The 12,335-nt window shown below is 40.6% G+C and overlaps 1 protein-coding gene and 1 pseudogene across 2 annotated transcripts; both read right to left on the reverse strand.

Moving 5' to 3' along the window:
- Positions 1-887: 887 nt before the first annotated feature.
- Positions 888-11,959, reverse strand: LOC149115155 (uncharacterized; annotated as a pseudogene). The gene is made up of 2 exons (XR_016206003.1): positions 4,981-11,959; positions 888-3,319 (listed from the first exon to the last, which is right to left on the reverse strand). The product of XR_016206003.1 is annotated as an uncharacterized LOC149115155 (transcript).
- LOC149115156 (uncharacterized) lies at positions 3,157-3,993 on the reverse strand. The gene has a single exon (XM_089285646.1). It carries the CDS (start codon positions 3,991-3,993, stop codon positions 3,157-3,159), a length of 837 nt encoding a protein of 278 aa, XP_089141772.1.
- Positions 11,960-12,335: the final 376 nt, after the last annotated feature.

A 12,335-nucleotide genomic window follows, 5' to 3' on the forward strand; every position in this document is an offset into this window, starting at 1 on the left:
AAATTAAGATTGGAGCTGTTGAAAATTAATTTTGATAAAGCTAGAGTTTTGACGATGTTTATTTTGCGAATTAAGGTTAGTTTCCTGTTTTTCCAGATATTTAAAAGCTTTTTCTTATTTCGCAGCTTTTCATCATCATCTTTTCGTCGTAGGAGAAGAATACACCTAAGGCACAGATGGGATCGACAGGCCAGTCGAAATTAAAAGGAGTGTCGGATCTGTTTTTCCACTTGCCAAGCCACATGGCTTCGGTTTTTGGAGGTATTGACTTCTAGACCAGACACAACTTTGAATTGGCTTAGCAGCTTAAGTAAATGACTAATAGATTCCGTGTCACTGAGAAAAACTGTGATATCATCCGCATACATGGTCGTTTTAATTTCGTGGTTTCCTAAAGTTATTCCTTTGATGAGATTGTGATTTTTGATGGCTCTTGCGAGAAGGGCGAGACCGATAACAAATAGAAGGCCTGAGAGAGGATAACCTTGCCTTACCCCACGCGTTAAAAGAAAAGAAGTGAGGCGCGTGGCCATTGTTCAGAACACAGCTGGAAATGTTGGAGTATATAGTCCTGAACCATTGTAGAAAATGTGGCCCAAAGTTGAAGAGCATGAGTGCTTTCTCTAAGTAATTCCACTCAATGGCAACGAAAGCTTTCCGGAAATCCACAAAAACTGCCAGGCCAGGAGAATTTTCTTTTTCCAAATAAAACATTAGATCTTGAATTAATCGGATATTTTCACCAATGTAGCTTTCTTTTACACAGCCAGTTTGGTCGGGATTTATTATTTTTGTTAATTCTTTTTCTAAGCGATTTGCTAAAACTTTAGTGAGAATTTTGTAATCAACGTTCAAAAGAGATATTGGTCGAAGATTTTCAAGAATGGTTTTATTTTTATTTTTTATTAGTGAATAAGAGAGATTATGCCTCGTCGTTGGGATATCGACAAGGAGCCGTTTGTGAACGCGTAGTTAAAACTTCCAACAATCAGCGATTTTAGCTCTGGCCAGAAAAATTTTAAAAACTCAGTTGTTAAGCCATCGGTACCGTGAGATTTGGCTACAGCGAATTCTTTTAGGGCTTTAAAGGCCTCAATTTCTGTGATCAAACCTTCACATAAAGCTCCCTCGTTGTCGGACAAAGTAGAAATGTTAATGGGATTGGATGGCGAACAATGTACAAGTACATCGCTATTTCAATCACTTTAAAGGCAACTTCATGGGTGAGCAATTTGGCTCACCCTCACCACCCAAGCGGGAGTTCTACAAGCATATTTCTTGTGCGCCTCTCCTCAAGTTCATGTCTAACACCATTCTGTAACGCCTTTACATTGGAGCCATATCAGGTTGAGGCAAAGTAGGAGAGGTAGCTATATAGATCCAACTCACCTTGTTATGCCACTTACAGTCGAGCCCTGGACTTTGCAATGACAATAGGTTTTTGAAATGACAGAGATCGTTGCTAGACTTGTTAATCTTGCAATTAGCGCTTGACTTCCAGGATAAGTCTGTTAGAAAAAAAATTGTGAAATATATTTAAGGTTTGCATGAAAACAGCAAAATGACAATACAAAAAGGGTGACTGACATGTTGGCAGAGCAGTGCACGTAATAGTCCTTCACAAATCCAGGTCTGCCGTGTTTAGGTTATTTATCTTGAACGACTCATTGGCTCACGTAAGGCCTGTGTCACATAGAGTTCACAGGACACGTTCCTCCAGCACCAGAAATTTACATTTCAAAAGGCGCCATTGAATTACTTGAGCTCATTTGACTCGGGGATTATTCACTCAGGTGACGTAAAGATCACATGACAAGTCAGTCTGTCTGCTGACCGTAGCGCCAGCAAAGGATGTGTTCCCTATCATGGGAAACCCTCTTAAATTAGCTCGCATTACAAAATTCCCACAAAAGTGACCTTAATTGAATGACATGATTTGTTTAACTGTAGACGGTCAACTGCATAAGGCCGGAACGCATGATCGCAGTTCGGGCATATGACATTTCGTGTAATAAACGTTCCCACATTCCACTTCAGTGGGTACGATCAACAGCACCAGGGCGAGGTTGAGGTGGACATTTTCATACATTTTCTGTATTTTTGTCCACCCTGACCTCGACTCGGCGTTATTGCTTGTTTAAATGCTGGAGAGTCTATTGTTTATGCTTCTCGCGTGCGTAAATTTAAAACCCGTTCTAGACCTCGTTATTTCAAATCGATTTTGAAATTACTCGCGCTATTAATTGCTCTCTGAATTGCATTCCACTCAGTCTAATTACTATTACATATATACATTGCCAAGGTTGAGCCATGTCTACTAAAAAAAAAACATAAACTGAAACCATAATTTTGGCATATTTTAGTCACTCTCGCGGCCATTTATTTGACAAAACAAAGCCAAATCACATGAAATTTAGAAAGCTCGATTTAATTTCCGTCTGGGAGGGCAAACCCCCCTCATGAAAATACGCCTAATTTATCCACTAAGGGACAAACGGTGGAAAATTTTTTTTTCCATAGAGTTATTTCCAGAGTTGAGGGAAAAGAGCCCCGTTATCTGGTCTGTCCTAGCTTCTGCATGCCTAAAATAAGACAATATCTATAAACCGTATAATAGCTATATGTGAGGATTAAATATCCTTATCCGAACAGTTGACTGAAACCTTTAAAAATGTCGCTTGTGGCTTACCACGGGTTTCACAAGATATCTCAAAATGCAACGATCTTTTTAATTTGGCTTTCATAAATTATAGTTTAACAATGTAACGTTAACATGGCTCTCAATTCCTTCGCAAAAATTTTGTTTAACGTCCTGATCTCAATATTACAGTAGAAAAACTGTCTTTGAGCTTTTTAGGAGGTTATAAGCACAAAAGAAAGAAAAATAAGGGTGTTTTAAAAGGTTAGGCTGTTGTTACGGTAACCTGTTATGTAGGAAAGATGACTGCAACTAGTTCTTGTTTGCCAGGGAATGAGCATTCGTTTGATACCATCTACTTGCTAAAGGCCTGCTCTACAGTTGGTCGATTATGATTAATTTTCCTTTGAGCACAAAAGTTAGACCATTTCTGGATATAAACTTGATATTGTTTTTGGGTACCAGGTCTCCAGGAGGCCATAAGGAGGTTACAAGCTGATTCTGAAATTCCTCTTGTTTTATAGGATCTCCTGATATGTAGCAGGCCATCTTTTTTGTTGTGGAAGAGCAACTGGATGTCTTATCAGCAATCTCAACATCTGGGGCCACCAAACTTGTGTTGGCCATATGGGTGCAATCAGAATCCCTTCCGCTTTGTCCATTTCTACTTTCCTTAAACATCTAGAAATAACAGAGAAAGGTGGAAAACAATAAAACTTGTATTCGCTCCAGTCAATTGTGAATACATCATTATGGGTAGCCTCTGGGTCTGGCTTCCATGAAGCAAACATAGCTAGCTGTCTGTTCGCCCGTGTGGCAAAGAGATCAATTTCAGGGGTAACCCATAAGTCTCGGATTTGACTAAAAACTTCAGGGTTCAACTGCCATTCGGTGCGTTCATTAAAAATTGTACTCTCTCGGTCTGCATCCGTATTCTGGACCCCAGGGATGTGTGCGGCAGTTAGCCATGTGTTGTTATTAATGCTCCAAGACCAAATATCACAGGTGATGTCGTTGCACGATAGAGATTTAGTCCCACCTTTGGAGTTTATATAACAGACAGCTGTAGTGTTATCAGAAAGGACTTTCACATGTTTCACAGACAATTGTGATTCAAAAACTTTCAGGGCAAACTTGATTGCAAGAAGTTCCAACTCATTAATGTGTTTTGACTGCTCTCTGGTAGTCCAAAGGCCTTGGGTACTAATCTTATTGCAAACTGCTCCCCAGCCTTTTTTGGAAGCATCACATGTAATTTCCATATCGATTTTACCATGTGAAATCGGATTATTGAACTGCAAGACATTGTCTACCCACCAACCCAGATCTGCTTTGGCAGCTGGGGATAAACACATTATGTCCTGGTAATTCCCCTTAGCAATTTTAAGAGCAATGTTCTTGTCTGTTTCAAGATGCCTGTGGTGTAGCTGCCCATACTGAACAGCTGGTAAACTGGCCACCAGTAGACCTCAGTATCACTTGTGACACCTCTACAATTGAGCATTCTGATTTAGCTAACAGCTTTTTGCATGCCATGCTGACTTTGAGAGCCTTTTCAGGGGTAAGGGTTATTGTCATGGTGACTGAGTTTATCACAAAACCGAGAAATGTTATTATTTGAGTGGGCTCACTTTTCAGGATGAGGCAGAAAAAAGATTCACGCTATCCTGAACATTGTGTTTACACTCCTCATAAGTATCTCGTTGGAGATATGAATCGTCTATGTAGCCAACATTAACATGGCCTTTACTGCGAAGTGAGCTGTAAACTGGTTTTAGGATCTTTGTAAAGGATCGAGGGGCAGATGACAACCCATTTGGCAAGCAAGTGTATTGGTATAGTTTCCCTTGCCATTCGAATCTTAAATATTTTCCGTATTTTATACTTATTGGGATTGTATGGTAGGCATTCCGCAAATCAACAGATGCTATGTAGCAGTTTTGCTTGACAAGATTCACTGCAGATAAGAAAGTATCCATCTTAAAATGTTTCTTTTCAATGTTGTAATTTAAATCTTTGAGATTTAAAATCATTCTGTAAGTGTTGTCTTTCTTTTTCCTAACAAATATACTAGAAATGAATTCACCCTCTAAATGGGTGGTCTCTTCAATAACCCCTTTAATTAGAAGCTTGTCAACCTCTTTGCTTATAATTTCTCGTTCAACTGGGTTATGTGAAATTGGATAAACACTGGAGAGTTGCTTTGGCATACTTATGAATTCAATGGGACAGCCCTGTACCATCTCCAGTATTCGCTTGTCTGCAGTGATCTCCTGCCAAGCAGGAATAAAATATTTTGTTCTGCCAGCTATCACAGTAGCTTGAAATATAGTTAAACTCACCTGATCTTTTTCAGGTGGTGATTTAGATAAAGGTTCCTTCACTGGGTTTTCTCCTGTTGCTGTTGCTGCCTCTTCTTGGCTCCCTCTTTTCTGTTCAGGAAAGGGGGCCGGTGGTAGTTTTTTGACCCTGATGTATAGTAAGAATTTAATCTGTAAGGAGTACGGCTGTTGGAGCCTGCAAAATGCCTTGATCTTTGCCTCTTGTCCCTTCTGTCTGCTGATCTCCTATCACCATGTATCTTGGAACTTATCCTATTAGCTTCGGCAATGTCCTTGACAGCTTTTGGGAGGTCGTCCCCAAATAATTGGGGAGTTATGTGTTAGAGGGATTGCACAAATGCCGATAACTTGGATGTAATTCAGGCTTGAGCCTTTCTCTCCGACGCAAATTCACTTCAGTATTAGCATTAGCTAACAGAATAACAGCATCAATTAATTTGCCAATGTTATCCTCTTTGGACGAGTTTGACTCGTCTTTAATGAGTGAATCAATGACTGTAACAACAGCAGTCATACCTTTCATAAGATATTTTTGGACCTTTTGAAGTTTCAGATCATTTGATCTTGCTGTTTCGCCCAGGTTGTTCCAAAAATTAGAGTTCACTCTTGTTTCAGACAGACCCTCACAATTGCTTGGAGGGACATACTGCCTCTTGAGCTCGTTTAGTTTTGTTTCATTTGGTTTTGCTTCACGAAGAAGTTTGTACACATGCCCTGCCAACTGTGTATTGATGTCTGGTCCTTTCTCATCCTCGAGAGCAAGATCTTTTGTGAGCTTCTCGATTATAGCCGGGTTAGAGTCGGCTGTTTTCTGACGTTTTGCTGATGGCTCGTCAGGCTCGTTTTTGTCAGAGACTTCATCGTCCGAGAGCTCGGACTCAGAACCGATCTCCTTGTCTTCAGTTATTCTTGTGTCCTGTATCAGCTTTCCTAAATCGGCAAAGCCTGTCTTCATTGACTCTGTTGAGCCAGAGAAAACAGTGGAAAGCGACGATTGTAAAATATCTGACAACTGAGTCATGTTAACAGTTCGTGCAGTTGATGATGTCGATGCTCTTTTCCCGCCTTTTTCAGCGCGAACAGTTTTTTGCGCTTGACTCGTACTGGGGCCGACTTTGGCGCCTTTCTTATTCGTTGGCTAATTTGCCGTTTTTCCTGACTGAGTCGAGACCAGTTTTGGTCTTTTTCCTGCAACGGTTGCCTTGACTTCTCCCTTCTTCTTTGTCACCGAAGGGGAAACGCGACGATGAACATCGACCGTGACGCATTCAATGGCGGTTTTGGCGCCATCACCAGTGACCGCTTCAGAAATAATCTCGTCATTTAGCTGGTCTTCAGCAGTTTGCTGTCCGGTTGTTGTTTCACTTAGAGACTAGTGTTTTCATCCATCGTACTAAAGAGATTCTCTTCGAGATTTGACAGAGTGGAGTTTTTCGAACTCACAGAATTCACCATGTGCTTGCTGTGATCGGCGTCGTTCTGTTGTCGATTTTTGCCCACTCCAACAAGTAAATACGAGATAAAAAGGTGTCAAGGTACTTAGACCACGACCCTTCGTGTTTTTCGCTGCAGGAGGGGTTGTAATACTGTGACCTGAAGGCAAAAATATCCCTATTTTGCAGCCAAAATATCAGTGTCGTCTTCCTCTGATCGAAGCATACAAAGCACTGATCATGCGCATGCGCAAGCAATCTCATGGGATCTCCTGGCATGGTAACGAGGTAGAATTTTTGTTTTGCTAGATAATAATTGTGATATAATAAAAAATAATTACAGAAAATAGTTACTCGCAAACAATGAAGGTGTTAAAAATATTATGCTCGTAAACAATTGTAGTTTCAACCGAGAACAAATAAACTTTTCTAAGTCAATGCCAACTTGTTTTAGTATTGTTCGAAAATACGGCCATCTACAAAAATTTAGCCTGCGAACCGCAGACGCACATGTATTTCTGGTAGTCGCTTCTCCTCCTCGGGTTTTTCTCGGCGGCTGAAATTGAAAACTAGAGCCAGGAAAAACCGGATGCTCTCGCAGGGTAAAAAAAACTACCAATACGTTCAGTTTTCTTCTCGCCCAATAATCTTACGGATAAATGCACACTGAGGATATTTTTAACATTCCCCGTGTCTTAGCCGGAGGGTAGGGTTTTTTGGTAGAAAAAAAAAAAAAAGAAAAGAAAAGGATTGGCCCCACCCGACCCATGACACACCAAATAAGTAGCACAAAAAGGTAACGTCACGGCTTGACACGATTGACATACGGCCGTTATAACATGCATGGAAGACGGGAAGGGAATTACTAAAATGAGATAAAGATAAGCTATATAAAAGAGAGTACCACCACCGGGAAAAAGAAATATAACATACCAAAAAAGGACAATAGCTGGTTTTCACATGACGTCACTAAAATTCGAACTACAAAACTATTGATCTTCCTGAGATTTTACTTAAATGATGTATAAGACCAGCTGAAAACTAATAATCATACAAATTTTCGCTCCGAATGGGTTCTTGGTTTTGTGATACACTACGCTTGAATTTCTAAGCTTTTGCGTGACGCGGCATTTACATGACGGCCTACAGAGCTGTCATTATGGTTAAAAAAGTGACTTATTTCGGGGAACTTGGCTATCTGAACAGTTCATGTCTTAGAAAAAGTATTATTTTAATGTTTTAGAGTTCCTCGAGGATAAATTCACGCTTTTGTAGCAAAACTCAGTGACAGATGTTTCTGTTGGTTTCCGGCCGCCATGTAGGTGCCCATACGGATGGGCACCAGCACGGCGTCTCCATACAAATCTCTATAAATTTGGGTAAAAAATTTCTCCGCATATCTCGCATAAGAAAAATTGCTGTGACCAGAATTTTCGGGAGAGTCTTTGCATACTGATTCACCTTCTTTCATTTCCCAGATTCTGGACTTTATCTATTGACCGGTTTTGATTTTGATTTTGATCTATTTTGAATTGCGTGACACTGAAAACCAGCAATTATCACATGTTCTTGAATATACCCAACCAAGAAGTACAAGTTAGAGTAGTCAGTACATGTGGAAAACAAGCGTAGCCTTAGTAGAATGATTTAACAACAAGTATGACAGGGCAAGGCTGAAACCCAGCCCCGTTCCATACTAGAAAAATCATGACTATGCCAGTGAAGGCCAGATACCACGACAACTGTGGCGGTGTGAAAAAGCTGCTTAAACGTGAATTCGCGTTTTTTGATCTTTTGATCTTGATTGTTTTGTCAAATGCTTGCGTAACTCTCCTAAATTTTAAGTCGTGCAGTAACCCCTCTTCCATGCAAGGAAATGTAAAAATCAAAAACCAGCAAAAGCATTAGTGCGATGCATGGGCAAATTCAAGACTTGCTTGTCTTTCATCAGTTTTATTCCAGCACCTTGTTATCCTTCATCGTCCTTATCCTTTTTCCTGTCAACTGTATTTTGTGTATTTGGCAGTATTTCACTAGGGTGTCTTGCTTGACAACGGCTGAATGATCCGAACATAAAGCCTTCAGAAATTTTTAAGGTTGACCAAAACAGGATGAAATGCGCATAACTATGTCTTATACATCTGAAACTGGCAGTCGAAGCTTTTGACTTATATTATACGACAGTCGACGGATATTCCACCGGTAGTCAATGGTCAAGGTGTCGGCCGAGTGTCGGCGGCTATATCGATCGACACTCGACCGATGTATCGGTCGACCTATCGACCGACACTCGGCCGACATCTCGGTCGATATGTCGACCGACATATCTCGGTCGGTATATCGGCCGAGTGTCGGTCGATATGTCGACCGACATATCGGTCGAGTGTCGGTCGATATGTCGACCGATATATCGGTCGAGGGGTTCACAAAATACACATGATCCGTCGATTTCACGGACGATCAATCCACGAAATTTTTGATCTGTTACATCGCCATCTTTGAGCTTCTCCGCTGCCTAATCTCTGCCTTTATTCACAAGCAAACCAATAGTGACTTTAAAAACAGCGGTCGCAATCGAAGACATAATCGTCCAGTGAAGAATTTTAAAATCGCTTTGTTCTGTTTCTCTGCTCAGTCACGAAGCCATGCTTTGAAGCGGCGTTGTATACGGAAATAAACAAATCAAAAGGTGTGTCTATCGTCTATCTATAGCGATACTCACGCTGACGTCACCAGCTTAGTCACGTGTCGTTGTTGTGGTTCGTGGTTGGCAAAAAGAACGCTTTGGAGAGCGCGATAAGGCAACAGTTTGAGTGATGGGTCAGTGATATCTTTTGTTCAGGAACAATGCCAGTGAGTTGTTGTGTGATAAATTGTGCAAGACGGTTTAATAAAAGATCGGGGATGACATTTTTGAGGATTCCCGATCGGGAGCCTAAAAGATCAGCTTGGATTAATGCAATTTGCCGAAAGAATGGGTGCCTTTAGAGCACGAGCGCGTTTGCAGCGTTCATTTTCTCTCGGGTAAGTACAGGCGGCTCAGACGTTGAATACGATTATTACGTGACATTATGCCGTTGGCGATTGCGTTACAATTTTAGCCGTTTATGAGACAATGTATGGGAATGTTCAATGAACCACCTCTAGGAACCCAGAGACATCAAAATAACGCAATGCAAACATAAGGTAAGCCATTTTATTCAAAATATTTTCTACACGTAGCATTAAGAGTAATTTTCGAAGCATTCTTATACATTGTCTTATCAACGGCTAAAATTGTAACGCAATCGCCAACAGCATAATGTCACGTATTAATCGTATTCATTCAACGTTTGGGCCGCCTGTAGGGTAAGTTCCAATTTTTCTTAATGCTTCCAGCAGAAAAATGTCATAACACAAACTTTGGTTTTGGGGTATTGCTAATCTATCATTATTTTCTGTGTATTTTGTTTTTTTCTCTTTCGGCACTCTGCCATTGCAGCAAAGAGTAGAGCGTATAAATTTTCGGGCTTGTATCACTTTTGTCACACTCTTGTCTTGAAGAACAAACAACAGACGATCCGAATGACCCAGATTATGTTCCGAGCCTTCTCATGGGTTACATGGAGGTAGGATGCTTTGAACGCTGCCAGAAAAAAAAGGCAAGGTACCTGCGTTGCCTTAGGCGGTCTGAAATAAAAGAGAAAGCCAAGGAGGATAGAAAGAACTCCTCGAAGGGGCAGAGACACTTCTAGACCTTTCACTAAGCAGTGGAAACACTTCAATCCAAACAGTGACATCATCCATGGATGACCTAGATTTATCACGTACGTAAATTTCTCTCGAATGTTTTGTTTAGTCCTTATGATTTGTCCGGTTGTTATCGTTGTGGGGGTTGTAGGGTAGTTTTAAGGAGTATTTCAAATCTTCAAATAAATACAAAATGGTCAGGATGTGTAGCCTCCCCACCTTTCCCCCTCCTTCTCAAGGAAGGGGACTGGAAATTCCAGAAGAATTTGGATCTCAAAAGCCATAACATTAAAAGGACGCAACATGCTAGGGGTAGTCTTTAAAAATTCCTTCCTTAGGGTGTCAGGGGGATGTGCATATTTACTAGAACCATGGAAAATCATGAACATTCCACCAAAAGTGTTGTTGCAGCTGATAAGTTGCTCCTGCATCGTAAAAAATTGGAAACTTGGTGCGTCTCATTATACAGTATGGATTTTAGAGACCAGTTGTGAAAGAGGACATTGGAAAATAATATATGCATATTGAGCTGGAATTGGGCTGCACCCTGCCCCCCGCCCCCCCACCTTTCCACACCAAAACAATAACGAGAAGTATTCACCCCTGATTTGTTCGTCATATGATGCATTTATAATTTTTGGTATCAGATGGTGAACCAAGTGCTGACAGTCAGGAGGGTGAGGAAAAGTACACCCAGAAGCTGAAATAGGAGATCAAAATGCTCTATGATGAGATCAGCAGGTTACAAGAAGGGAATAGGAAACTAAAAGAGGAGCTCAAAAGTGTTAAATTTGATGAACATTTTCTTGAACATGGAAATACCACGAAAAAAACAAAATTTTTTGCAGGCTTTCCTGACTATGCAACCTTCATTTGGGCATTAAATTTTTGTCTATCAGTATTGCCATGTTCAACTGTGTTGTCCAAAGGTAGCATATTTCTTTTAATTTTCATGAAACTGAGGCTTGCTCTCCTTAATCAAGATTTAGCATACAGATTTAACATCTCAGAGGGTTTAGTTTCAAGATTGGTGAATGAAGGTTTGCCAGCATTAGCCTTCAGGTTATCTTTTCTAGTTAGATGGCCCTCAAAAGAAGAAGTTTCTCGTACTTTACCATCATTATTCAAACCAAGATATTCAGCGTGTAGGGTAATAATTGATTTTATTATATGGCTGTGTCTCACAAGGACTGGGAACTACCGAATTCACGAATTTGATTGGCTGAAATCGATATTGACCGCGGTCTAGATTTTCCCATCTCCACCGGCATCTAGACCGGTTTCATTTTGCGTTGAAAAAGTAGCAAACTTAAATACAAAAATGTTCACCGTTTTCTTTTATTTTCTTCTCAATCATTTATGGAAGTGCCCAAAAGCCTGATAACAAAAAAAAAAAGTAAAGAGGACGAGCCAATTTCGGCAGGTTTGAGTTAAGCTCATCTCCGTTTGCAAGCAAAATGTCAGCAAACCAGTTACATTAAACGAATCTAAGTTTTCTTCTTTGCCATATAATAAACATCTTATTAACCGAGCTAGGTCGGTCTGTATTGGAGAATCTTGACCTCAGTCATGTGTACAGACCTCACTGCGTTCGGTCTGTACTCACGACCTCGGTCAAGATTCTCCCATACAAACCTCCTGCTCGGTTAATAAGAGCTAAGTACAGAAATATTTTGTGAAAGAGCACGTAATCGGACACTGCGAGCTCTTACATGGTCCAATTACAAGCATCATAACACCATTAAAATATTAGTTGGTATTACCCTAAGTGGTGCCATTTCTTTTGTCTCAAAGGCTTTGGGGGGTGGGGGGGGGGGGCGGGGTAGAGCGTCAGATAAACAAATAACTCAACAATCAGGATTCTTGAATCCGCTAGAATATGGAGACCTTGTTCTTGCAGATAGAGGGTTTTAATAGAGGAGAAGTTGGCCTCAAGGGGTGCTAGGCTTGCAATCCCAAGCTTCACGAAAGGCAAGAAACAGCTAAGCATGAGACAAGTGGAAATGTCTCGTAGACTTGCCAGAGTTAGGATTCATTTTGAGAGAATGATGGAGAGAATAAAGAACTTCAAACGTTAACTACTAGCAGGAATCTTACCTCTCTCTGGTACCTCATGCAGATCATATTATGATAACAGCGGCAATAAGCAATTTACAGCCAAAATTAGTTAAGTAGTCATCAGTGCATTCAATG

This window comes from Orbicella faveolata, unplaced genomic scaffold (genome assembly GCF_042242905.1).
Source record: "Orbicella faveolata isolate gen_17 unplaced genomic scaffold, um_ofav_v1 contig_13, whole genome shotgun sequence".
In the NCBI taxonomy this organism is placed as follows: domain Eukaryota; kingdom Metazoa; phylum Cnidaria; class Anthozoa; order Scleractinia; family Merulinidae; genus Orbicella; species Orbicella faveolata.

What these genes read in the sequence shown, in the direction of transcription:
- LOC149115156 (XM_089285646.1), bottom strand. Translation starts at nt 3,993, where the DNA reads ATGTGTTTATCCCCAGCTGCCAAAGCAGATCTGGGTTGGTGGGTAGAC.